General features: G+C 43.1%; 1 protein-coding gene across 1 annotated transcript; it reads right to left on the reverse strand.

Annotated features, from left to right (window-relative positions):
• On the reverse strand, positions 1 to 27,757 carry Slc25a20 (solute carrier family 25 member 20). The gene is made up of 9 exons (XM_041677156.1): positions 27,546 to 27,757; positions 23,275 to 23,367; positions 19,108 to 19,235; positions 15,378 to 15,468; positions 4,816 to 4,933; positions 3,374 to 3,446; positions 2,927 to 3,036; positions 2,007 to 2,131; positions 1 to 808 (listed from the first exon to the last, which is right to left on the reverse strand). The coding sequence occupies exons 1-9, from the start codon at positions 27,648 to 27,650 to the stop codon at positions 746 to 748; spliced, it is 906 nt and encodes a 301-aa protein (XP_041533090.1). The 5' UTR covers positions 27,651 to 27,757; the 3' UTR covers positions 1 to 745.
• Positions 27,758 to 27,932: the final 175 nt, after the last annotated feature.

Raw genomic sequence — 27,932 nt, forward strand, 5'->3', positions numbered from 1 at the left:
AAAAATTAGAAACAATATTTATTGTTTTCTGTTAAAATTGGGTGCTCTCATGGGGAAAGAATGAGCAAAAAGAGCCTTCCTATATTATGGCATTCACTTACCCAGGAGGCTTGGGATGTCTTCACTGAGTAGGAGGGAAAATTCTCCACCTTCTCCTGGGAATTTAGACAATTCTTGTTTATTTTTTTATTATATTCTTGTGTAAAAATATCAAACAATAGTTAATAGGTGGTCTGTTCTTAGGTATATCTACCTAGTCCATTTGGTAGGCAGATGTGGGCTTCAGGCCTACATCGCTCTGTGCAGCCCAGGAGTAGATGGCACCACAGAAATCTGCTGGGTTTTCCTGGCTAACAACAGAAGATCCCAGCTCCTGATTTAGCTGGTTGAAAACAGGCAAGGGGCCTCCAGAGAAGAGCCATCAACTCTTCAGCGAGGAGTATTTTGAGTGCAATAGAGCCATCAGTCAACCAGGAGGTGGCAATTTGGTCAAAGGTAGTAAGTCTATAAACTATTTATTCCATCTCCAATTCTCTGGAAATCTTCTAAATTCAAGTTTCAAAATGGCACACCAAGTTATACAAGGTAGAGGATGTTGTTAAGGCAACAATTTCACCATCATAGCCATGCCTGGAGCTCTGATTCCACCATTTCCCTCCCCTCACCCTTCAGGACTACCTAGTCCTGCCCACTGCTTCTTAGCAACAGCAGTCCAGCATCCAGAAGTCTTGAACAGTCCTCAGCCTCACAAGTTGGGGGCAATCCAGTTAAGGATCTTCATGGCAACTTCAAAGCCAAGGAAACAGGCCTAAGAGGAGGTTGGGTGGGAAAGAAAAAACAGCAAGAGGGAGTGACTGTAGATTCCACCAGCAGCGCCGTGCTTGGTTAGCCCTGCCAATGCCAGAGCCCCTTCCCTACCTAACCCCATTCCTACCCATACTAAGAGAACAAACTAAGCTGAGCATGGTAAAGAACACCTGTGCACCCAATGCTCCAGAGGCTAAGTTAGAGAGGCTGCAACTTTGAAACCAACTTGGACTACACAGTAGCACCCAGCTAGAAGAAGAAAGAAAAGATAGGGAGAGTAGAGAAGAGAGAGGGAAAAGGAAGCATAGTCACTTACTCCCAAGAGGAATAAAATGTTCATGGCTGGGTCTGGAGAGATTGCTCAGTAGTTAAGAGCATTGACTTAACTGCTAGAGGACCTGGATTCAATTCCCAGCACCCACATGGCAGCTCACAACTGTCTGTAATTGTAAGAGCTGACACTCAGCCGGGCGGTGGTGGCGCACGCCTTTAATCCCAGCACTCCGGAGGCAGAGGCAGGCGGATCTCTGGGAGTTCGAGGCCAGCCTGGTCTACAAGAGCTAGTTCCAGGACAGGCTCCAAAGCTACAGAGAAACCCTGTAAAAAAAAAAAAAAAAAGGGCTGACACTCTCACACAGACATACATGCAGGCAAAACACCAATGCACAAAAAATAAAAATAGGCCAGGCAGTGGTGGTGTACACCTTTAATCCCAGCACTTGGGGGGCAGAAGAGGCCAGCCTGGTCTACAGAATGAGTTCCAGGATAGCCAGGACTGTTTCACAGAGAATTTCTGTTTCAAAAAAATAAAAATAAATAAATAAAAATAAATTTTAAAGGATGTGCATGGCCTAGGCTAGGCGTGGCGATACACCCTTACAATCCTAGCACTTTTCCTGAGAGTTTGAGGCAGCCTGGGCTACATATAGGGATCTTGTTTTTAGAAATGGGTAATAGAAGAGAAGGATGGGAAGAGAAGGAAGAGAAGAAATAGAGAAAACACAAAGCCTGCAACCACCGTTTTTGATAACCAGATCAAGAAATTCAAATCTCTGACCTTAAGGAGTCCCACTGTGACAATGCTGGCAGCTACAAGAAAGCCAGTGGATGGGGAGCTCTGGCAATCCCAAAAGCAAGCAAAAGCCAGTTCCTTGCACTGAGTCCAAAAGGAAAAATCCTAGCCCTTGTCAGATACTCACTGCATTGGCTGGGAAGGCTCGGATCATTACTGCATTGAACCCTTTGTACAAAGATGAGACTCCTTCATCCCGGATCAGCTCTCTCAGCACATCTCTGAAACCATTAGGATATTTTCCAGGAGGTGCTGTAGGGCAAAACCCAATTTTTTTTAAATTCCAGGAAGCTTTGTGACTTGACCACAGCAACACACATGAGGACAATCTAATAGTCAAATGTTGGGTCAGAGCTAGCACCAGGGTAAGGACACATTGACAGTCATCTAGAAGTAGTTCACAAAGCAGCTGATACTGGGGCAAAGACACAAATATATGGATTAATGGTGCCAAGGGAATTAAAAATGGAATTAAACAGCTCAGGTCATGTCGGGGAGGGAGAGCAGACTCCTGTTTTGTGTTTAGATTGACATGAAAGAAACCCTAGGGTTTCTAGCATAGAAATGTGGAAAAGGTTTGTCCGATGGATTCTGCCATGAACAGAGACCTGAGCACTCACCAGGTAAGAAGGGGGTACCTCTGTTTATAATCCCAGCGCTTGGGAGGTATGCCGAAGGAGCAAGAATTCAAGATCAGCCTTGGTTACATATTACATAGTAAGTTAGAGGCCAGCTTGGGCTACATGAGACCCTTTCTTTAAAAACAAAAACAAGGGCTGGAGAGATGGCTCAGAGGTTAAGAACACTGCCTGATGTTCCAGAGGTCCTGAGTTCAATTCCCAGCAACCACATGGTGGCTCACAACCATCTGTAACGAGATCTGGTGCCCTCTTCTGGCCTGCAAGTATACATGCAAGCAGAACATTGTATATGTAATAAATAAACATATTTAAAAAAAAAAAAAAAGATCTAAAAACAAAAACAAAACCCCTGCACCCCATGGCAGTCAGTGCTAGAGCCCACCCTGTCCAGATCCGTACCACTCACCGGTCTGGAACCGAGACTTGAGCACGTCTGGAGGGATTGCCACAGCCCAGTTGAAGATCCCCGCAAAGCCTCCAGCCACCAGGATCCGAGGTACACTGAGGTCACTAACGCTGCAGAACCCCACAACCCCAGTCAGACAAAACCGTGGCATGGTGTTCAGACCAGCCCCTGCACCGCACTTGGGAAAGGGCTTCAGCTGGGGGGAGGAGGCTCAAGGGCCACAACCTGGCAGCTGCTACTCTGTTGGAGGGGGTTCCATGCATTATTTAAAATGCCCTTCACCAAGCAAGGCACAGAATAGGTATGTCAGCTACACCCCAGCAGCTACTAAAGGACATCTACAGGGAACCAAGAACAAGTATCATGTCTGCGTCAGACCCACCTACGGGAGGGGACAACCTACCCAGAAGTAGGAAAATGGCTTCTACATTCTAATGTTCTTTTCACCTCTTTCCCTCTGGAGTGAAGAGATTTTTAAGCCATTCATATGTCATGAAGTACATCCCACTGGCTGGAACATCTGTTAATAACAAGAAGGAGGTGAATTAAAAACACATTAGAATCTCCACAGACTGGCACCAGAGTATTCAGAGATTCCTGAGTTCTATTTAAAAACATTTTTTTTCTTTTTCTTTTTTTTTTAAGATTGAGTTTCTTTTTTTTATATATATTTATTGATTTATTATATATGCAATATTCTGTCTGTATATATGCCTGAAGGCCAGAAGAGGGCACCAAACCTCATTACAGATGGTTATGAGCCACCATGTGGTTGCTGGGAATTGAACTCAGGACCTTTGGAAGAGCAGTCAATGCTCTTAACTGCTGAGCCATCTCTCCAGCCCCTAAGATTGGGTTTCTCTGTGTAATCATAGCTTCCTGGAACTCGATCTGTAGACCAGGATGGCCTCAAATACTCAGAGATCCCGGGCCCCTGCCTCCTAAGTGCTGGTACCACCATGACCTGGCTAATGTGTTTATTTTTTGAGGTTATAATTACATCATTTTCCTTTCTCTTTCCTCCTTCCAACCCCACCATGCACCACCCCCTTGCTCTCTTTCAAAATCAACCTTTTTCTTTGTTTTCATATATATGTATGTGTATGTATATATATACATGTACACATATGTACATATACACACACTAAATATATTTATACTACATATATTCATATTAAATATATACTATAGATACTACATATATACACACATATGTAGTATAAATACATAAATCCAACCTGTTTGGTTTGTATAATTTTACTTATATGCATTCATCTTCAGGACTGTGTGTTCTTCTCTGGGAAGAGCCCAAGAAATTCTTAAGCAGCTATGTCCTTTTTTTGTTTGTTTTTGAAACAGAGTTTCTCTATGTAGCCCTGGCTGTCCTGGAACTCTTTGTAGATCAGGTTGGCCTTGAATTTAGCAATCTGCCTGCCTCTGCCTCCCAAGTGCGTGACTGAAAGTGTGCTCCACCACTGCCAGGCTCAGCCTTTTTATTTTTAAATTTTTAAGCTTTATTTTTTTATTTTTTGGGCTAGAGAGATGGCTCAGCCATTAAAGACTAGACTCACAACGGAAAACAAACTCTGAAGAGATGCTCACTATTCCTAAGTCTTTCCTTCCTCCCCTCTCATTCCTTCAGCCATGATTTCTAACGAGTAGCCACTGCCTTCCCACATCATGACTCCATCCCTGAAGACATTCAGGAAGGATAAACCTCTCCATCCTTCTCTGTGTCCACACTGGATGAGACTGCCTATAAGCAGGACACATGCTACTGGCATGTAAGGGCATGTGTCAGCACTGGTCTACAGTCCAGACAGCTTCTCATGACAGACTCTCATCAGCTGACCTTCTCAGGTGACCTAGAGTGCAGTGCTTCAGTTTACCTCGCATGAGTGTGAGCACAGTCCCTTTGTAGAAGCCACGGATCCCAAACTCCTGATAGAGCTTCTTTGCACAGTCCAAGGTACCAGTGTATTTGGTTTCCCCTGAAGAGGCCTGAATCTGGGAGGGACAGAAGGTCATCAAGTCAAAACAGCACCATTGAATTGATAGACCCAGCAGGGTCGGGGCTCCCTGCTAGCCAGCCTGGCTTAACGGTTCAGCCTCAGGCTAGTGAGAGACCCTGTCTCCAAAGACAAGGTGGGTGGACCCGTAGGGCCAACACCAGGGCTGAGCCCAGGCCTCCACATGCTCATGTACCCACTCAAAGAAAGACAATAATGCCAACAAGATCCGGGTGCTAGAGCCACCTGACGAAGGTTTTTAAAGCAGTCATAACAATCCTTTCATAAAAAATCATGAATATGCTTGAAACATGAAAGTAGCCACAGAAAAGAAATGGATAGTTTGAGTAGAGAAATTAGAATATACAAAGAGGAACCAAACAAAACTTCAAATTGAAAAACAAAACTGAAACAAAGGAATCAGTGGCTACCTCGCTCCACAGCACCAAAGGGGAAAGGGGCATTGTCTCGGGAAAAGTAAGAAAATGGCCAGAGAGCTGGTTCGGTGGGTAAGGTACAAGCTTGTGACATAGGCCTGATCCCCAGGACACACATGAAGCGAAAACCACCTTAACCAAGTTGTCTCTGCCGACCGCATACGCACTGTGTCATATGTACTCCATCCCAATAACAATGAATTAATTTTTTAAAATTATTGATTGATTGATTGATTATGTATATAATATTCTGTCTGTGTGTATGCCTGCAGGCCAGAAGAGGGCACCAGACCTCATTACAGATGGTTGTGTGTTACGGGAGGTCCTCCCACTCCTCCAGCCTATCGCCACTGAGATACCAGCCCATTGGGGCGTGGTCTCTCTCCCTTTGAAAAAGCGGCCACTTCCCTCTCCTCTCTCTCTTCACTTCCTGCTCCGTGGCCGAGTAGACTCCCTTCCTGGTTGCGCAGAGGGCTGATGGTGATCTGTAAGTTTTTTCCCCTTTAAATAAATACCACCCTATTAATCATAATTCCAAACTGGTGTGGCATTGTTTATGACTTACGCCTTCAGTTGGCACCCAACGTTTGGTTTTAGAACCTCTCCTTTCCCCGCTCGGCTGCTGGCCGCGAGTTCGGCTTGGCGGGAGCCCTCCCTTCCTCAGCCACTGCCGCCGGCCTCCCCACGTGGATTTAAACTCCACAGGCCCACGTAGTCTCTGCCATGTGGTTTGCTCTTTTCTGAGTCATTTTTAAATCTCCCTTGCAAGCACAGCTCTTAAGCAGCACGAACCAGAGCACGCGGTTGCTGAAAGCTGCAACCCCTCAGGGTGACTCTGTCACGTGGAGGCATAAGCGGCTTCCAGGTTGCTCTTCTCTACCCCTGGATTCTGGGTTTCTGGTTCCGTCTCTGGAATTGATTTAATTACATTTACTTTGTTGAGCAACTTACATTTTCCAGTTTTTAACAAATACTAGACAGACTCTGAAACAGGACTCTGTTTTCGTCGCGACTTGGCAAGAGCGCCACCTGCTGGATAATAGGTAATATGGCAGTTTTCGTTTCCAACGCGAATTTTACTGTTCTGGTTACCAATACAATGGGTTATATCATGCAAGGTTTATATAACTATGGGGATAACTTAATTTACTGGTTACTAGGTTTCAGTACTCTTTTGAATATTCTATCATTTAGGAAGATCATGGCACTCCTAAAACCATACAATCTTTACTAGAAACTCATGCAGGTCAGGAGATTCAGGATTCAAAAGAGACAATAATAAAGACAATAATAAAAAGACTTGAAATGATTGAAGAAATGATTGGAGCTGGTGAACAGAGTAATAAGGCACAAGGACAGGATACAATGCCAACACCAGCTATTAGAACTGGCTTACCCAAGGTTTTAGCGGCATACCCTATACTTAATTCTGACAAAGCGTCAACTTCTAAAGGCTCAAAGGGAGTCAGAGAAGCTAGATGGACGCCAATAGCAATGAATGATCTAAAAGAAATTAAGCAAGCTATTGTTAATTTTGGCTTGCACTCTGCATATGTAAAGGAAATGATAAAGACTTGGGCTTCTAATGCTAGAGCTACCCCCCATGATTTCCATCAGTTAGTGTCTGCAGTTTTAGATAATGGACCTTCCTTGATGTTTGGAATTTATTTCAGAGAAGAATCCAAACATATGGAGCAGCAAGGAAGAGCAAAAGGTGTCGAGGTTTCCCAAGATCAAATTCTTGGTGCAGGAGAATATGCTGATCCACAGGTCCAAGCTCTTTATGATGATGAAGTACTATGTCTATGGCACCAAGCAGCTTTAAATGCTTGGAATAGGATACAAGATCCAGCAAAAAGGGTTGAATCATATACTAGAATTAGGCAGGGACCGAGAGAACCCTTTATTGACTTTTTGCAAAGATTAATTAAGGCTCTGGACATAGGGGTAACAGACCCAGAAGCTAGACAAATACGTCTTGAATCTCTAGCTTTTGAGAATGCGAACATAGAATGCAAAAAGATAATTGGGCCTTTAAAGTCTAGATCAGCACCTATGGATGAATGGATTCAGCATACGATGAATGTTGAGACGTTTAACTATAACGATGACCCTTGGGTAGGAGAAGCGATTTCCACAGCAATGAGGAGACATCAAACTGCCAGGTGTTTTAATTGTGGTAAATTAGGACATCTGAAAAGGGATTGCAGGCACAGAATTTCTAGGAATATTATCTCCTCTGGGAATGACATATACCTGAGACCTAGGCCTTCAGGTATATGTAGGAGATGTGGTAAAGGCCGACATTGGTCCAACGAATGCAGGTCAACAACAGACAAACAAGGCAACCCGATACCGTCGGGAAACTCCTTGAGGGGCCTCTCACAGGCCCCCAAGCCAACAGTGGCCCAGTCATTCCCAGTCACAGTGGAGAACGTGCCTCACCAAGAAAATTAAAAGCTCCAATTTCTGCTGTAAAAAGTAATACTGGTCTAAATGATGAAATACGTGTGGAGGATGAGTCAAAAAACCCAGTAGACAGAGTAAACGTATATTTTGGCAGACTTCTATTAATGATCAAAGACCAAAGCTAAGAGTCTGTATAAATGGCACTTTTATTAAGGCTTATTAGACACAGGTGCGGATGTAAGTATCATTACCCCAGAATCTTGGCATCCGAATTGGCCTCTTCAAGAGGTAGATGTTCAGTTCCTGGGAATTGGAACCCTATCTCGTGTAAAACAAAGCACAAGATGGGTTGAATGCATAGGGCTCAAAGGGCAAATAGGAAGACTAAGGCCATATATAGCCAATATTGCCATAAATTTATGAGGCCGTGACCTGCTACAGCAATGGAATACCCAGATTAACATTCCTGTAGTTCCAGGAACTCATAATTCTGGGAAGGATATGATGAGGTATTATGGAAAAAGGTCACCAGCCATTCAGGCTGTACAAGAACATACAGCAAATACCAAACCTTTAGAGGTACCAACAGCCCTACCTTTAAAATGGCTAACTGAGAAGCCAATATGGATCAAACAGTGGCCTCTAGCTGAAGATAAACTACAGGCATTGGAACAGCTGGTGCAAGAGCAACTAGATGCTCACCATATTGAAGAATCAACCAGCCCTTGGAATTCTCCTGTGTTTGTTGTAAAAAAGAAATCTGGTAAATGGAGAATGGTGACAGATCTAAGAGCTGTCAACAAAGTAATTCAACCTATGGGCCCACTACAATCTGGAATTTTTTTTTTTTGCCTTCTCTGTTACCAAAAGGATGGCCTCTTATAGTTATTGATTTGAAAGATTGTTTTTTCACTATACCATTACAAGAAAAGGATAGAGAAAAATTTGCCTTCACAGTGCCTACTTATAATAATTCTCAGCCTAATAGGAGATATCAATAGGAGCATACCACAGGGTATGCTCAATAGTCCTACATTGTACCAATATTTTGTAAGTAAGCCATTGGAAATAATTCGTAAACAATTCCCCAAGTCCATAATTTATCATTACATGGATGATATCTTGTTATCTGATTCAAATAAAGATACTTTAGAAAGGATGTTTGAAGAAGTAAAGAAAGTCTTGCCTAGGTGGGGATTACAAATTGCCCCTGAAAAGATTCAAAGAGGAAATTCTATTAATTACCTAGGTTACAGAATAGGGTTAGAGAAAATTAAAACGCAAAAGGCACAAATTAGGAGAGACAGGTTAAAGACTCTTAATGACTTCCAAAGATTGTTAGGAGACATTTCCAGTCTCCGACCAGCTGTTGGGATAACACCTGATCTAATAGTTCATTTAAACAAAACCTTAGATGGTGATAAAGATTTGAATAGTCCAAGAAAACTGACAGCTGAAGCAGAAAAGGAACTGACAATGATTGAGGAAAAATTACAGGAGGCACATGTGGATAGGGTGAACCCAAATCTTAGCTGCATCCTAGTCATATTGCCTTCCAGAATTTCTCCTAAAGGGATTCTAATGCAGAGGGAAGATATTATTTTAGAGTGGATATTTATACCTAATAAACCAAGTAAAAAATTAAAAACTTATGTGGAAAAAGTCTCTGAATTAATTATAAAAGGTAAGCTGAGACTTCGTCAACTAGCAGGTATAGACCCAGCAGAAATTATAGTGCCTTTTACTACTGAAGAAATAAAAATGTTATGGGAAGACAATGAACCGTGGCAAAGAGCTTGTGCTAATTTTTTGGGAGAAATTAATAGCAACTATCCCAAAAGTGGTAGACTTAACCTCATAAAAAGAACTTCTTGGATTCTTCCTAGAATTGTATGTGATGCTCCAATAACTGGAGCCCGTACGTTCTATACTGATGCAAATAAATCAGGGAAAGCAGGTTACAAGTCAGATGAATTGAGTAAGGTGGAACAAAGCCCTTATAATTCTGTCCAGAAGGCAGAATTATATGCCATTCTTATGGTGCTAAGGGATTTTAAAGAACTTCTTAATATAGTTACAGATTCACAATATGCAGAAAGAGTTATCTTGCATATTGAAACCGCTAAATTTATACCAGATGACACAGAGTTGACTTCATTGTTTCTCCAGGTACAAGACATAATCAGGAACAGGCTTTGTCCGATGTACATAACACACATCCGGTCCCATACAGGTCTGCCTGGTCCTCTAGCCCAAGGCAACACTGAGAGTGATCAATTATTGATTGGAAGTGTGTTGCAGGCCTCAGAATTTCATAAGAAGCATCATGTCAATAGTAAAGGCCTAAAGAAAGAATTTTCCATTACTTGGCAACAAGCTAAGGACATTATAAAGAGATGTCCTACTTGTTCTTTCTATAATCAAACACCGTTGCCTGCAGGGAGTAACCCAAAGGGTACTAAGAGAAATGAAATCTGGCAGATGGATGTGTTCCACTTTATGGAATTTGGTAAATTAAAATATGTACACCACACCATAGACACGTATTCAGGTTTTCAATGGGCTACTGCCCTGAGCTCAGAAAAGGCTGATTCAGTAATCACACATTTATTGGAAGTTATGGCCATCATGGGTATACCTGCGCAAATAAAGACAGATAATGGTCCAGCATATGTATCTAAGAAAATGAAATGCTTTTTTGATTATTATTATAATATAAAACACATTACAGGTATACCAAATAATCCTACAGGTCAGGCAGTTATAGAAAGATCAAATCGTACTATAAAGGATATGCTGAACAAACAGAAAGGGACTGAAAATACCCCCAGAAATAGATTACATAATGCTTTATTAACCTTGAATTTTCTTAACGCTAATGAGAAAGGAACGACAGCAGCAGAAAGACATTGGATAATGGAAAAGTCTGCTGAACTAAATCAAACGATTTATTTCAAAGATGTGCTGACCTCTCAGTGGAAGCCAGGAGATGTGCTACGTTGGGGAAGGGGTTTTGCTCTTGTTTCCACAGGAGAAGAAAAATTGTGGATACCATCAAAATTAATAAAGTTTCGATTTGAAAAGGAGAAACCTCTTGGAAAGGAGAAATGACAACTCATCCACAATGATGATATTCATACAGGTGGTAAGAAAAACATATAGAATGGGGGCAGGGTTCTGTTCTTATCTCCACAGGAAAACACTCATCTTTGAGAAATTCAAGGGACCCTGGATGTTTGGATACTGACAGATGGAAGAATACCTGCCCAATAGGAAATATCAAGAAAACTGAATGGGTTGTGTAAGTAAAATTAAACCATATTTCTAAATTTATAAAGCTGGTTTTGAAGTTGGACTCTGGCTCAGTCCCTCTCCAATTCCAAGCCTGTTAGTAAGAGAAAAACCCAGAGTTTCTGGAGTTTCTGTCTCATGTCAAGAGCCATGATGTGGGACAGAAAGAAATATGAGCTTAGAAAACATCTTTGCTTTTCTTCATATCTATCATACTTTTCATTGAATATATCTATCATGTCTTTCATTGAATATATATATATATGCCTATATGATTAATGTTTAAGTTTTTCATAATGAACAATGAGTTTTTCCTGAAGTGACATTTGAAGTTTCCAGGAAGAAGATGGGGCCCCATAACAACAACTCTACCTGGTTGATATGACGTCATGATACTGATAGCGCTACTACAAGACCTGCTTTGGATACCAGCTGCACAAGACAGTTCCAACTTGGTTAGCTGAAATGGTGCACATCTTATACAACATTTTGGCCAGACCTGCACAAAATACTCAGAGACTATTGGCAATTTTAAAAGACATTGATCTTGAAATTTAACCATCATTTTACTTTCACAGGATCCCCCAGAAAGAACGTCGCCCCCATGACAGCTGGAAGTAATTCTAGAGGACGACATCCCCTCTCCCAGTAAAGTTTGCCCTTGGGTTTAGGGACATCATTTAGGGGTTGATTATAATTAGTATACGATTGACGGTTGGGGGAGGAATTTTATAAGCTCAGGGATCATTTTGTATACAATATTCTGCTTCCATGTGTGCCTGCAGGCCAGAAGAGGGCGCCAGATCTCATTACAGATGGTTGTGAGCCACCATGTGGTTGCTGGGAATTGAACTCAGGACCTTTGGAAGAGCAGGCAATGCTCTTAACCACTGAGCCATCTCTCCAGCCCGATCATTTTGGAAAAAAAAAAAAGAGGGATGATGGGATAATAGATTTGTAATTGTGAGTTACTGTTTTTAGACAAATATATTGGTATAGATTCTTGTATATTGATACAAAGTTAAATTACATTGACTATTGTATGCATGCATGTTTCTTTTTTTTGTTTATTTATTTATTTATTTATTTATTATGTACACAATATTCTGTCTGCGTGTATTCCTGCAGGCCAGAAGAGGGCACCAGACCTCATTACAGATGGCTGAGTGCCATCATGTGGTTGCTGGGAATTGAACTCAGGACCTTTAGAAGAGCAGGCAATGCTCTTAACCGCTGAGCCATCTCTCCAGCCCCTGCATGCATGTTTCTACCTCTGCTTAAAACATTTTCATGTATTGACATATATTGTATTGATCTATATATATATATATATATATTGTATATATTTACCATATTGCAGGGTACATTTCTACCTCTGATTAAGATACTTATATAATGTTTGTGTATTGATATATATTTACCTACTGCAATGTATATTTGTACATTGTTTATATTTGGAGGTCATTGTCCTCATTTGTTTCACAGTCGTTTATTGTCTTAGTCTTTAAGTTAGATAGATATTGAGAATTATATAGACTAATAGTCATCTAAGTTTGTCATTTATAATTAGACTAATCAGGTTCTTTAGATATATAGAGATTATACTCAGTATAGATAGATAATCTTCAACTTCTTCAAAGAGCTGTAGAAAATGGCCTTTAATCTAACTCAGAGTTTTGCGGTAGTGAGACACAATTGCTCCTGGCAACACCACTCTATTCCCGAGAGAATGTTGAGCACCAAAAACACTCCACCTGGAGCCTTCTTTTTGGCAGAACTGGCCTTGGGGCAAAGAAATGCCCATAACTCAACCACTGACAAAGATACAGAGCATGCATCAATGGATAAAACAGGGCTGTCATATCCTGCCAAGACAGGGTAAGATAGTTTTGAAAAGTTGCTTGCCTTTGAAAATGGTATGTCAGTTATGTTAGGCCTTAGCCAATGTTGGTTGCTTCAACGCTGCTAATGTGACTTTAGGTGATTGCCTAGGTAGCTAGTTGTCTCTGTGATTTGTTGCATGTTTTGGAAGTTGTTTTACTAAACTTCCTAATTACCCAGGTAACATTATTTCCCTTCTCAGATCTTCGATGGGGTTGAAGACTATATAAATGTAGTTACTTTCTCTCATGACTTGGCCAAGTTATTTATTATACAAGACCTAAGCTAGTTAGAATAGGATATTTGTACTTATTGTATATAATTTCATAGTAGGTTTAGAACTCTTATTTAAACAAAAGGGGGAGGTGTTACGGGAGGTCCTCCCACTCCTCCAGCCTATCGCCGCTGAGATACCAGCCCATTGGGGCATGGTCTCCCTTTAAAAAAGCAGCCACTTCCCTCTCCTCTCTCTCTTCACTTCCTGCTCCGCCAGCGACTAGACTCCCTTCCTGGTTGCGCAGAGGGCTGATGGTGATCTGTAAGTTTTTTCCCCTTTAAATAAATACCACCCTATTAATCATAATTCCAAACTGGTGTGGCATTGTTTATGACTTACGCCTTCAGTTGTGAGTCACCATGTGGTTGCTGGGAATTGAACTCAGGACCTTTGGAAGATGAGGCAATACTCTTAACCACTGAGCAATCTCTCCAGCCCCAATGAATTAATTTTTAAATTTTCTTTAGAAATAACTATTCTTTTCTTTTTAAACCAAGTATGATGGTGCATGCCTGAAATTCCAGCCGTGGAGATGAAGGGGCAGGAGGACCATGAGTTCAAAGCTACTATTCTCTATAAGGTAAATATGAGGATAGCTTGGACTACAGTAGACTCTGTTTCAAAACAAACAAACAAAAATTAATAAAACCAGCCGGGCGGTGGTGGTGCACGCCTTTTCAGCACTTGGGAGGCAGAGGCAGGTGGATCTCTGTGAGTTCAAGGCCAGCCTGGTCTACAAGAGCTAGTTTCAGGACAGGCTCCAAAACCACAGAGAAACCCTGTCTCAAAAAACCAAAAAAAAAAAAATTAATAAAACCTGAAAAAACATAACCAAGATAATATAGAAAGTGAATAAAACGTCACAAGATGCACCTGTTCAGCCCTGCCAGCCCTGGTCAACAGCACTTTAGAAACTGGAAGGCAACTCGTATCTCAGCACAAGGCGTTTTGGGAGGACTGAACCTTGGACACTGCACGTGCTCAGCAGATCTCTACCACTGAGCCATATAATCTCTCATTGGAGAGAGAAGGGAGGCGGCTCCTATCTGAGATGCTGTATGTCTCCACGCCCAACAACCCAGTAAATGCTATTCTATAATATTGTTTCTGTAGATTTTTTGTTTTGAGACAGGGTCTCTAAGTAGCTTTGGCTGTCCTGTAACTCTATATAGACCAGGCTAGCGTCAGACTCACAGAGATCCACCTGTCTCTTCTTCCCAGTGCCAGGATTAAAAGAGTGTGCACTATGCATGGCTCATTCTATAATTTTTTAATATGAAGAACATCTGAATTTCAGATCTCATGCACTTTGGAAGTACAAGCAGTATGATGAGATGTTTAAGGCCACCCTCAGCTATATAGCCAATTTGAGGATGTCTGTGTTTTTTCTAGTTCAGACTTATTATAAATAAAAATATCTATATACAGAGATTTAAGTGTTTATTTTTCTGAGCTAAATGACCAAGACTATACAGTTGCTAGTTTGTACAATAGTTAAATCCTTAGTTGTTGGGTTTTTTTCATTTTGGTTTTTGGTACTTTGATACAGGGTATCCTTATATAGCCCAGGCTGGCCCACAGCTCTCTATATAGGCCAGGACAACAATGAACTTGTGGCAAGCCTCTTTTCTTGAACTTCTGAGCACTGGGATTCTAGTCTGGGCCACAACACGTGGACTTGAGCTCCCTGCCTCATCTTCAGCGTGTGCCTACTGGAAGGCACCACAACAGCTAGCTTCTTGTTCTTGATTCTTCCATGTTTTTGAAAACATTGTTTTGCCTAAAGATTTCACAGAAGGGAAATAAGGACATAAATATAAATCCAGGCATGGCACAGCATGCCCATGACCCCAGCAGTATAGGGAGACCAAGACAGGAGGATCATGAGTTCGCAGCCAGCCTGTGCCACATAGCAAGACAGTGACTCAAAACAACAAACCCACCGGGTGGTGGTGCACTCGGGAGGCAGAGGCAGGTGGATCTCTGTGAGTTCGAGGCCAGCCTGGTCTACAAGAGCTAGTTCCAGGACAGGAACCAAAAAGCTATGGAGAAACCCTGTCTCGAAAAAAAAAAAAAAAAAAACCACAAAAGCACTAACACACATGCTAACTATGTGTTTGGGTCCTCCTTGTAAACCACACCCTTACCTGCAATAAGCATTTGATCCGCTCTCCAGGGGTCATGATTCCTGTGGTGAACACACCAGACAGCATCCCAGCTGCAAACAGCTGCGGGTAGCTGCATTGAGAACAAAACCAGAAGCAACCATCTGTAGTTACCCACCAAGGACTGAGGCAATCCAAGCAGAGAAAATGGTTTTATCAGGAAAAGTAAATACATGGGCTGGGGAGGAGCACGGCCACAAGTAAATCAGATTTTATACAAAGTTCAGATTCTGGGTAAATTCTGATGTCAAATTTACCAGAGCAAGGGTACCAATGTCAAGAAGAGAAAATCCTTGAAGCCCACACACAAAAGGCACACACTCAGAATCCCCTCTTCCCTGAGAAAAGCTTTATAGTGAAATACGGTTTCCACTCATGAGCCTGTTGTGTTCAGTAACTATGGACAAATTACCAGGGCTCTGTGAGCCTTGATTTCCTAACTGTAAGTGACTGGGTTGCTATGAGGCAAGGAGAGCCTCTAACCCGAGATCTAACCTCATTGAACTCCCATTTCTCTCCAATATCACATATCCTGGGCCACCAAGGGCCTAGAACACTAAGTCACGACTCAAGCAGAAAAGCTTCAAGGTCAAGGAGAGTGGCTGTGGCCACCCCACAGGCTGAGGGGGAGCCAGGGGTTCCAATTTCATTTCTACTACTGTGGTCAAACACCCTGACCAAAGCAACCTAAGGAGGATAGGGTTTGTCTTAGAATCCCAGGTTACAACCCATCATTTGGGGGCAGTAAGGCAGGCAGTCAAGAGGCTAGCTTTATCACATTTACAGTCAAGAGCAGAGGGGAACAAATGCACTCATGCTGCCTGCTTTTAGCTGCTCTAGTTTCCTGGCTTATATAGTTCAGAGCCCTGCCTAGGGAATGGTGCCACTCACAATAGGCTAAATCTTCCTACATTAGGACATGCCCACATACCAACCTGATAAAGATAATTATTACACCTGGAACTCTCTTCACAAGTGACTGAGTTGTGGCAAAATCACATTTAAAACTAACCTTCAGCCAGGCAGTGGTGGCGCATGCCTTTAATTTAATCCCAGCACTCAAGAGGGAGAGGCAGGTGGATCTCTGTGAGTCTGAGGCCAGCCTGGCCTACAGAGATAGTTCCGGGATGACCAGGGATACACAGAAAAAACCCTGTCACAAAAAAAAAAAAAAAAGTTTCACTCAAAATTCCCCTAAATTCTGAGAAGCTTGTACATCAATTGCTTTTTATTGTTGAGGTATAATAGAGGTATAAAAAAAGAGACTCCAGCCGGGCGGTGGTGGCGCACGCCTTTAATCCCAGCACTCGGGAGGCAGAGGCAGGCGGATCTCTGTGAGTTCGAGACCAGCCTGGTCTACAAGAGCTAGTTCCAGGACAGGCTCCAAAACCACAGAGAAACCCTGTCTCGAAAAACCAAAAAAAAAAAAAAAAAAAAGAGACTCCATTGTCTTTTTTTGTCTCTGAGACAGGGTTTTTCTATGTAGCTCTGGCTATCCTGAAATTCACTCTGTAGACCAGGCTAGCCTTGAACTCATAGAAATTCACCTACCTCTGCCTCCTGAGTGCTGGGAGTAAAGATATGCGCAACCACCACCCAGTTCAATTGTCTTTTTATACCCAAACTAACTCTAAACATTTACTAAAAGGTGTTACAGGGCTGGAGAGAAGGCTCAGTAGTTAAGAACACTGGCTGATCTTTCGGAGGACCTAATTGGACTCCCAGTACCCACAAGGCAGCTCATAACAGTCTGAAGCATCAATATCAGGTGATCTGCCACTTTCTTCTGCCCTTCTCAAGCACTGCACCCATGTGGAACACAGACATACATGCAACACAGACATACATGCAGGCAAAACACCCATACACATAAAATAACAAAATAATTTTTTGTTTTGTTTTTGTTTTTTGACATAGGGTTTCTCTGTAGCTGTAGGCCCATATTTCTTTATGGCACGGCAGCCAGGCTCTCAAGCCATAGTTCACACCTGAGGTAGCCTTCCAGACAGCCTGTCGCTACCCTAACAAGAGGTCAGGATGTTGCTCTGCTCCCCCTTTGTAGTTTGGAGGACGCCTAGGATAGAGATGCTAATTCAGCCTATGTGACTGAGCTAGCGTAGAGAGCAGGAAGACGTGACAGCAGGCATAGGTAGACATGGACGTGACCAGAGACATTTGTCTGGTTACCTAGGAAACAGAATGTTAATGATTCCCCCCTCAGTTTACGTTTTGATATATAAGGCTGCTTGGAGAATAAACAGAAATTTTCAGGATGTGAACTCAGGATTTCATGAGGGATCACTGTGAATCTCCCTCCTGATAAAGCCATGTGAGTTATGTCTTTATTCCCGCGCCTCCACGCTGGTCCAGAAAAATAATTTATGGTCCGGGCAACATGGGGCTGATCTACAAACCCCCAAAAATGCCAGAGAAATGACCAGACATATGGAGAAAAATATAAGAAACCCATGAGAAAAAATTTCACCACAGGTGAATACGTAAGTATGAATGCTCAAAAATAAAAAATTAAATTAAAGAAGTGTAGAGAAGCAGGATAAAATTTAAATCAGGAGCAAAAATTTGTGAATGATAAGTTGTATGAACATAGGAAAAGGAAAGAGTATTCAGTTATATATGTTGATAGCAAAAGCAAGTTAGAGTGGAGCAGAGACAAAGGCAGAGATTAAAGTCTATAAGTGTAATAGTCACAAAAATGCAACTTTTATCGCTTGATAAATGGGTAGGAAAAGTGAAGGAAACTAGCTCTTGTAGACCAGGTTGTCCTTGAACTCAAAGAGATCCACCTGCCTCTGCCTCCCAAATGCTGAGATTATAGGTGTAGCCACCACTGCCCGTCCAAAATAAAATTTTTTAAATTTAAAGAATATACAACAAGGACTAGAAAAATATCTCAGTTGGGACAATGTCTGCATGTACAAAGCCCTGGGTTCAATCCTCTGCACTGTACTGCACTGTATAAAACCAGGAATAGTGGTAAGCAGCTGTAATCTGAGGGAACAATAGTAGAGGCAAGAGAATCAGAAGTTCAAGGTCATCCTTGGCTAAATAGAGAGTCCCACAGCAGCTCTAGGGATTTACTATGTTTAAGTGATGGGGAACTTCAGCCAATCACCTGCTGTTTAGGGTGTGTCCCCCAGCTGCCACAGAAAACAGATAAAATACCCAGGTGCCCTTGCTTCTCTCTCTTTTTGCCCTGCGCTCCTGTTGTTTGCAGGATCTTTTGTCGTGTAAATTTCCCCCAATTATTAAAAACTAAATCTATTATATTAAACTGGCCTGGTTAATTCTAAATACCCATCGATCACGCCCCTTCATATAAGAATTGATGATGGCCAGGTGGTGGTGGCGCATGCCTTTAATCCCAGCATTCGGGAGGTGGGGGGTATCTGTGAGTTCAAATCCAGCCTAGTTTACAGAGCGAGTTTGAAGACAGGCTCTAAAGATACATGGAGAAACCCTGTCTCAAAAACAAAAGAAAAGTTAATGATAACTTAGCAAATAGGCAAGGAAAGTCTCTTTTCTTTGTTGGCCCTTTCATTTCGTAGAACAAAGGAAACTCAGGTATTTCCTTCACTCCGAGTGCCCACAGTCAGTCCTGGAGCCAGAGGACAGTCTAACTGTCAAGACATTTCCTCAATACATCTCACACCACCAAGAAGAACAGCACTGAGTGCTGCCTGAGAATACTTACTTTAGCGTATCCTCTGGAGATTTCTGCTGTAGTTTCTTCCCCAAACCAAATCCAAAGAAGCACACAGCAAACATAGGGGTGACTCCAATGATGGGTGCAGCCATGCCCCGATATAGCCCTGTGATGCCCTGCAAGGAATCGCAGCAACAGAATCTGCTTTCAGGTATTTCCACTCTATGTCAGTGCTGGGAATCAAACCAAGGGCCTAGCAAGGGCTCACCTCTGAGCTTTACCCGCAAACCACTACCGTGTCTGAAATAGGGAAGCCATGTCTCCTCTCCCCTGTGACTTTCATCTTCACCTTTTGAAGCACAGAGAGATTTACCCCCCAATTTGTGTGTTTATATATGCATGTTTAGGTATACATGTGTGTGCCTGTGCACGAGGGCATGCACGGCTCAGAAGTCACCCTTAGGTGTCAGTCCCAGGCAGCACTCTTTTCCTTCCTTTCTTTTTTATTCATTTATTTCATTTTATTTATTTTATTTTTGAGACAGGGTCTCTTTAGATAGGCCTGGCTGTCCTAGAGCTTGCTATGTAACCTAGGCTGGCCTTGAGCTCACAAGAGAACTACCTGCCTCTGCCTCTGCCTCCTAAACGCTGGGACTAAAGATGTAGCAAATTAGAGTTTGAGTTTAGACCCTTCCGGGAAATGTATTGAAATCTTATCTCAGCTCCCCCCACCCCCAGACAGAGTCACATTCTGTACCCCTGGCTGGTCTGGAACTCCTTATGTAGATCAAGACAGCTTTGAGTTCAAAAAGATTATGCTCCTACTTCCCATAACGCTGGTATTTTTTTTTTTTTTTTTTGATTTTTCAAGACAGGGTTTCTCTGCGGCTTTGGAGCCTGTCCTGGAACTAGCTCTTGTAGACCAGGCTGGTCTCAAACTCACAGAGATCCGCCTGCTTCTGCCTCCCGAGTGCTGGGATTAAAGGCGTGCGCCACCACCACCCAGCTCATTACGCTGGTATTAAAGTCCTGTGCTAACACACGTGGCCAATAAAAAATATTTTTAAAGGACTTGGCGTGATATGGAGTAAGCTTGGAAAGATGGTTCGTCAATTAAGAGTTTTTTTCTGACCTCTGTTGCACCAGGCAAACATGGTAGGCATGCATGCATGCAGGCAAAACACTCATACAAATAGGATAAGAAAAAAAAGGATAAAACATAGTCATAATCCCCAAAATAATAAATTGCAGGGTGGAAATGTAGCTCAGAGTATTTAGCATGCATAAGACTTGGATTTAATCCCTGGCACCTCAAAACAAAGTAAAACTGAAATGGATTAAGTCACAAAAATGTGATAAAAAATTATGTGGATATGCAGAGCAAAAAAGCAAGAATAGGCCAGGTGGTGGTGGCAGACGTCTTTAATCCCAGCACTCGGGAGGTAGAGGCAGATGGACCTTTGTGAGTTTGAGGCCAGCCTGGTCTACAAGAGCTAGTTCCAGGACAGGCTTCAAAGTTACAGAGAAACCCTGTCTTGAAAAACCCGAAAAATAAAAAACAAAAAGAAAAAAAAAAAGCAAGAATAGGAATCTACCAGAACAAGGAGGCTAACAGGCGAACATGTTAGATACACAAACATATAAACATGTGTCAGCAAATGTACTATGCAGATAGGCAGAAGCGGTGCAAACAACTGAAGGAGCTGAGAGCCTCTGGAGTACGAGGAAGGAACATGGATAACTTGGCTGCTTTGCCTTTCAGGGAAAAATTAAGTGCCCATATAACTTTAATGAAAAATAAAATATTTTTAAAACAAATACTAAAAATAAGAGTTAAGATTGATACAGACTGGGCAGGCTGTACGTTTTTCTAGAACCAAAGGGGCACATTAAGAGGCACCTATTAAGACTCTGTCTGATCCCACAAAAGCCTGGCACTGCTACAGGCTGCAGGTGTACACACCATGGGCAAAGTACAGAGGCAATAACAGGGGCAGCACAGAGATCTGGGAGGAAGGCACAACAGCAGGGCGTGACAAAGTCCCGTAAAAGCCTCTCCCGCAGCTCTGCGCTGGGATAAGGATGCCCAGTTCCTCAGGGTCCCACAAGCCTCCTGACAACCCACCTAATCTCCCGTCCCGTGGTCTGCCAGTTTCATGGAGTACAACTCATGTCTGGTGGCTCCAGAAGACAGAGCTAAGTCTGCTACATTGAAAAATAGGGAGAACAAATATGGACTAATGAAGCCTACTAAAGTCTGCAGGATGGGCTGGAGAGATGGCTCAGAGGTTAAGAGCATTGCCTGCTCTTCCATAGGTCCTGAGTTCAATTCCCAGCAACCACATGGTGGCTCACAACCATCTGTAATGAGGTCTGGTGCCCTCTTCTGGCCTGCAGTCATACACACAGACAGAATATTGTGTACATAATAAATAAACAAATATTAAAAAAAATAAAATAAAAATAAAGTCTGCAGGAGTTAGGTCTTCGTTGTTTTCTTCCTGGTTTTTGTTTTCTTGCTTTATTTCCCAAGCTGAATCCCAACTCAATTCTGGTGATCCTCCTGCCTCAGCCTCCCAGGAAATCAGAAATGAATACATACATATATATATATATGAGACTTAGGAGTCAGAGTTACATAGGCCCATCCCACACACACACCCAGGATACAGCCAAAAAAAAAATTGCTGACCAAGAAGTATGTAGACTTGGCTCTCTTCCTTAAGGGCAGAGACCTCTGGGTAGAACTGAGGTTTAGAGCCTCCTGGAGACACTGCTCAGCCTCTACTCTGATTATCAGACAGATAAGGAAGAAGGCCCTAAAGAAGAAACACAGACCCAGCTGGGGTTGGCTGAGAGAGCTCAAGGCTGGCTCAGCACCTTCCTCCCACGCTGAGTCCTGCAGGAATCTCGGACACGGCTACACCAAGGATGAACCATCCCTTCCCGGCACCTTTAGACTTTGAGGTGACAAGGTGACACTCTTCAGTTCCTATGTTGGCAGATAAACATGTGCAAGTTGTATTTTAGTGTAATTGTAATCTTAGCACTTGGGAGAGTGAGGCAGAAGGATGAATGGGAGTTCAAGTGTAGCATGGGATGCAGTAGGAGACACCATCTCAAAACATCAAAAGAAGAAGAAAGGGACCAGAGAGATGGTTCAGTGTTTTAGAGCACTTGCTGCTCTTGCCGAACTCCAGTTCCCACAAGACCCCATTCCACTTTCTGACCTCCGCAGGCACCAGACATACATGTGAACACCCATATTCATAAATAATATTTTAAAAATTGCATTCTATTGCCAGGTGGTGGTGGTACACCCCTTTAATCCCAGCACTCAGGAGGCAGAGGAAAGCGGTTCTCTGTGAGTTAGAGGCCATCCTGGTCTACAAAATGAGTTCCAGGACAGTCAGCGCTACACAGAGAAACCCTATCTCAAAAAACCAAAGGGGGAAAAAAAATCACATTCTATTAAAAATTTACACAATCAAATAACCCTAACACAACTAAATGCTCTTCTCTCGGAGTGTGGAACTTCTGTTGGTCTCTCTCTCTCTCTCTCTCTTTTTTTTTTACCTCACATACTTCTTTTTCAATTTTTTGTTGTTATTGTTTTCAGATATTTATTTTATGAGTGTTTTGCCTGAATACATGTATGTGTACATGTGTGTGCCTGGTGCCCTCAGAAGTCAGAAAAGGGTATTGGGTCCCCTGGAACTGGAGTTATGGTTGTCAGCCTCCATATGGGTGCTGGGTACCAAACCTGGGTCCTCTGCAAGAACAATAAGTGTTCTCAACTGCTGAACCATTTCACTAGTCCTTTATTGGTTTTGGTACAGGAGCTCTCCACGTAGCCCAGGCTAACCCTGCACTCAGATCTTCCTATCCTAGCTTTCTCAGTGCTGGATTATAGGTATGTGCCACCACATAGCAGGATGTGAATTTTTCCTCAATTCAAACTTCAATTATACCTTGCTAATGATCCATTCTCTACTTACATCTCCCAGAAGGGCGAAACATTTTATTGGCTTCATTTATCTATATACATAGTAGCTGGAATTATCAGGCTCCATAGCCAATGAAGCGGATGTGTTAGTGAGCTAGAGCTGTGGCCAGCAGAAGCCCACAGCTGTCCTCTTCCCCCAGGGAGTAGTGTTGACCCCTAAAAACAGTCCTTTGAGGAAGGGACGCCCACACCCAGCACCTGAAGCACACCTCTCTAATAAGAGTCTTCCGGAAACAGTCGATGGTCCCGGAGTACATAGGTGGCTGTCCAGGCAAACTTGGTGGTTGTGTCTGCAGTCGGACCTGAAACCAGAAACCAAAATAGTTACCTTCCGGAATTACCAGCAACAATCCCACTTTCCTCTTTCTCTCTCCCTACCTCTTCCTCTTCCTTTACAGAGCTGGAGATTGTACCTAGAACTCTGGATAAGTAACTTTCCCACAGAGCTATATCCTCAACCCTTCGACTTCATTTAAACAGGAAGTGCTCGCCTTTGTGGACATCTTCAGCATTTTCTTAACCTGATAGATAGATTCAGACTTCACTATTAGTCCTCGTTCTATTTATTTATTTATTTTGGGTTTTTGAGAGACCAGGTTTCTCATTCCTTGAAAGTGTGTGTGTGTGTTTTGCTTTCTGTATGAGTGTTTTCCCTGACCATATTACGTACACCACATGCATGCAGTGCACATAGAGTCTGCCAGGACATCAGGAACTAGTTACAGATAGTTGTGAAATGCTGTGTGAATGCTGGGAATGGAAACAGGGTCCTATGCAAGAGCAGTCAGTGCTCTTAAGCTGAACCAGTTCTCCAGTATCTCATTCTTTTTTTTTTTTTTTTTTTTGGTTTTTTTTTTGAGACAGGGTTTCTCTGTAGCTTTGGTGCCTGTCCTGGAACTAGCTCTTGTAGACCAGGCTGTCCTCGAACTCACAGAGATCCGCCTGCCTCTGCCTCCCGAGTGCTGGGATTAAAGGCGTGCGCCACCACCGCCTGGCCAGTATCTCATTCTTTTGCAAGTACTTTTTATATTTATTCTTTGACAATTTCAGACATGTATAAAATGTATCTTATGCATATAATCCATCATCCTCCTACTTCCTCCACGGACCTCCATAACAATTGCATTATTTTTATTGTCAAATATTTCATTGGATACAAAATTTTATATATATACATTCATCAGCACCATACTTGGTTTTATGTCGCACTGGGGACTGAATCCAGGGCTTCAGGCAAGCTAAGCAAACAATCTATCAGTGACTACGCCAAATCCCCAAACCATTAGGGATCTTCTTAACTATTTCACAAAAAACAAGACAGAGCCAAGCTGGGCATGCGAGTGCTTAGGAGGTGAAGGCAGGAGAACTAGGAGTTCAAGGTCATCTTTGAGTATATAATGAGTCTAAGGACAGACTGGGCTACAAGACTATCTCAAAAAGAAAAAGAATGAGACAGGTCACCCACCCAAAGTGCTCCCCCAAATACGACTTACAAGGATTGTGAGCATTACTGAGTCTTTAGCTCCCTTGGGCTTAGGGTAAAAGATTTATACTGTAATAGAAATAGAAACAGGCAGTACTACTTAGTCTTTTTCCAGGATGATTTTCCTGCTAACTGTTCTCCGAATGCCTCTCAAGGCTGTCCTCACACCAACCTCTCCAAAGCCCCATTTTCATGATGTTCTTCCTCCACTTCCTTATAAACCTTTATTGTTGCATGTGTTAGGACCTTACAAGCTGGGATTAAAAGCCTGCGCCACCACTGCCCAGCCCTGCTTAGGTTTTACATGGTGTTGGGTATCAAAACTAAAGGTTTCAAGGTGGAGTGTGGTGGTAGCACAGGCCTTTAATCCCAGCACTTGTGAGTTCGAGGCCAGCCTGGGCTACAGAGCAAGTGCCAGGACAGGTTCCAAAGATACAGAGAAACCTTGTCTTGAAAATAATAAACAAACAAACAAACAAATCCTAAAGGTTTCATGCATGGTAGGCAAGTACTCTATCAACTGAGCTACATCTCCACCACCACAACAACATTTTTTTTGAAACATTCCCTCTATTTATCTCACTGTGACAACAGACATCCCAACCAGTAAGGACCTAAAGACATCCTCAGCTGACACCATATCCCAAATCCATTGCCAAGCTCATACTTGCCTTCACTCCTGCCCCAAACTACACATGGGAACTTAACCCCAAAATGCAGTAACAATGTTGGGAGATGAGACCTAATGGAAGGTATTCATGAATGGATTAAAGACAGCTGAAAAAAGATTTGAGTCTTGAGTTTGATCTCTTGCCCTTCCATCTTCCACCATGGGGTGATGCAGCACAAACAGCCTTGCACAGATGTAAACCTGTACGTCTTGGCACTCCTGGCCTCCAGAACTGTAAGAAATTGGGAGTCAGAGACAGGCGGATCTCTGTGAGTTCTAGGCCAGCCGGGTCTACAAGAGCTAGTTCCAGGACAGCCTCCAAAGCTACAGAGAAACCCTGTCTCAAAAAAATCAAACAAACAAACAAATAAGTAAATCTTTGTCCTTTACAAACTGCTAGTCACCAGTGTTATAAGACCTAAATCACCTACCTCCCCATGCCAGATTACACAGCAATTCCTTCCTTCCTTCCTTCCTTCCTTCCTTCCTTCCTTTTCCTTCTTCTTCTTTTTTTTTTTTAGGGAGACAGGGTTTCTCTGTGTACAGCCCTGACTGTCCTGGAGCTCGCTTTGTAGACCAGGATGGCCTCCTGGAACTCACAGAGATCTGTCTGCCTCTACATCCCAAGTGTTCAGATTAAAAATCATCCACTTTTTCAATGCCTATTCCAACCCTACCTTCCATAAAAATTTTCCAAGCCCCAGTTCTGAAGTGTGCCAATTCTCAGTTATTAGGACATGCAGGCCATGACTCAGTTGCTTTGAAACTCTCAAAGATCCTTCAAGTATTTGGGCGATGGAAGAATCAGAAGTTCAAGATCATCTTCTGCTACATAATAGTTTGAGGCCAGCATAGACTAGTGAGACCTTGCCTCAAAAACAGAACAAAACAAAAATCCAATCACAAAAGCATCAGGGTTTAGTTGGTGACCACCTAGCTCTCTGAGGTCAAAAGGACAGCAGGCAGCAGTCTGTGGTTTTGGTTTACACTAAAAGGAAAAGTCTTCTGATGTCAACACGCCAGTGAGCATTTTCAGTCATTTATAATTCAGAACAAAGGTCACGGGGCCCTTGCTGGGAAACATCAAGAACAAGAGGATACAAGATAGGAGCAACATTTATATAAGGAAACAACAAGGATATTTTTTTTTAAAGTCTCAGATGTGCAGAACAAGCTTTCTGCCTCTGTACAAGAGGATTAGGAATAAGGCCATACAAATAGAGGTCCTTGGATGAACCCCTGCCTTGGAAGCACTGACAAGCAGAGTCCTTGCTGCCCGCCAAGACCCGATTTCGCACTGCAGAATACTATAGAATGCCCTAGAATGAGCTCTGTCTTTGGTTAGCTTCACTCTTGAACAGAAGCCATCAGATAGCCTGCTGTCTAAGCCTGCCAACAGGATACTATTTTCTTTCTGAGGAAACCGGACCTGATGCCCTAACAAGCCACCAACATAGGTTACTATCTTACGAAACTTCTGTCTTCTTAGGGTTCCACGCCCCAGCAACACAAGACTCCTATCTTCTCCCCACAGGTCCATCCTGGCTGCCCGCCAGGTTTTACAATAGTGATAATGAGGAGGAGGTTCCAGGCGCTAAGTCACAGGATATCTATCGCCTTGTCTTCGGCCAGATCTTCCTGAGTGCAGCAAGGGGAAAAATGGAGGGGTGAGGAGACAAAGGTCCAGAAACAAGTTCTAGTGAGTTGTGCCCATGACTGCCTCGCCCGAGACTGGCTGGTCACCGGGTCCACCATTGCTTCCTATAGGGGTCACTATGCAATAGGTTAATGACGCTTACTCTGCAATGAGTGACTGACTGAAAGCGGCCAATTGCCTCTTCGGGCAAAGAAAACTGCTATGAGACCCACTGGCTTCACGGAACTGTGTCAAAGGACATCTTTGCCACCTTTGTCCTTTGTTTTGGGGGGAGGCTGGGTTTACAGAAGGTTTTTTTTTTTTTTTTTTTTTTTTTTTTCCCCTCTCCAAGGAAATAGTGTTGAGTCAGAGAAGACTGTCAAACGAAGACCTTGCAATAGGAGCTGTCTGGCTCTCGGGGCGCGAGGGGCAGCCTCTGACTTCTCTTTAGAATGATTCTCGAGAATTATTTTTCTTTTTGAGGTGCTGGGGAAGTTGAATGCAAAGTCTTTCGCCCTTTTAGGTAGACAGCGCTCTACTTACAGACTACATACCAACCCTCCGTAAACTTCACAGGGAACCATCTACCCGCCCCACTCCTGTCCTGAGGCAGCATCTCAGGGGGACCCCACTTTCCGCGTCGCCTCGGGCCTTCCCCCGCCCACAAGCCCCCAATCCAGACACCGCGCACCTTGACCGTGTCCAGGGGGTGCCCCACAAACACCAGGCACACGCCGCCAAAGCCGCCGGCCAGGAGGTTCTTAAGCGGACTGATAGGCTTCGGCTCTTCTGCCATGGTCAGTTTTCTCTGTCTGCCTGGCAGCTCGGGGCGGTCTAGGTCTCGCTCGGCTGCCCAGGCTACACGACAGGTTCCGCCGACCTTTCGCCTACATTAGGGTGGGCGGGGTCTTGGGCAGGTCAGAAGGAGGGCCCAGCCGGCCTAGTCTAGCTTCCGCCCGGAGTCTACTTCCGGCCTCAGCTTCTGCTTAGTGGGCGTGGCTTTCTCTAATGATGTAAGGGAGGGGCTTGGGATTGTTGCCTTGGACTTACTCCTCCAGGAAGCCTTCTTGGGCTTGAG

This window comes from Microtus oregoni, unplaced genomic scaffold, assembly GCF_018167655.1.
Source record: "Microtus oregoni isolate MIOR12 unplaced genomic scaffold, Mior012 000028F_ref0000031, whole genome shotgun sequence".
NCBI classification, from domain to species: Eukaryota; Metazoa; Chordata; class Mammalia; order Rodentia; family Cricetidae; genus Microtus; species Microtus oregoni.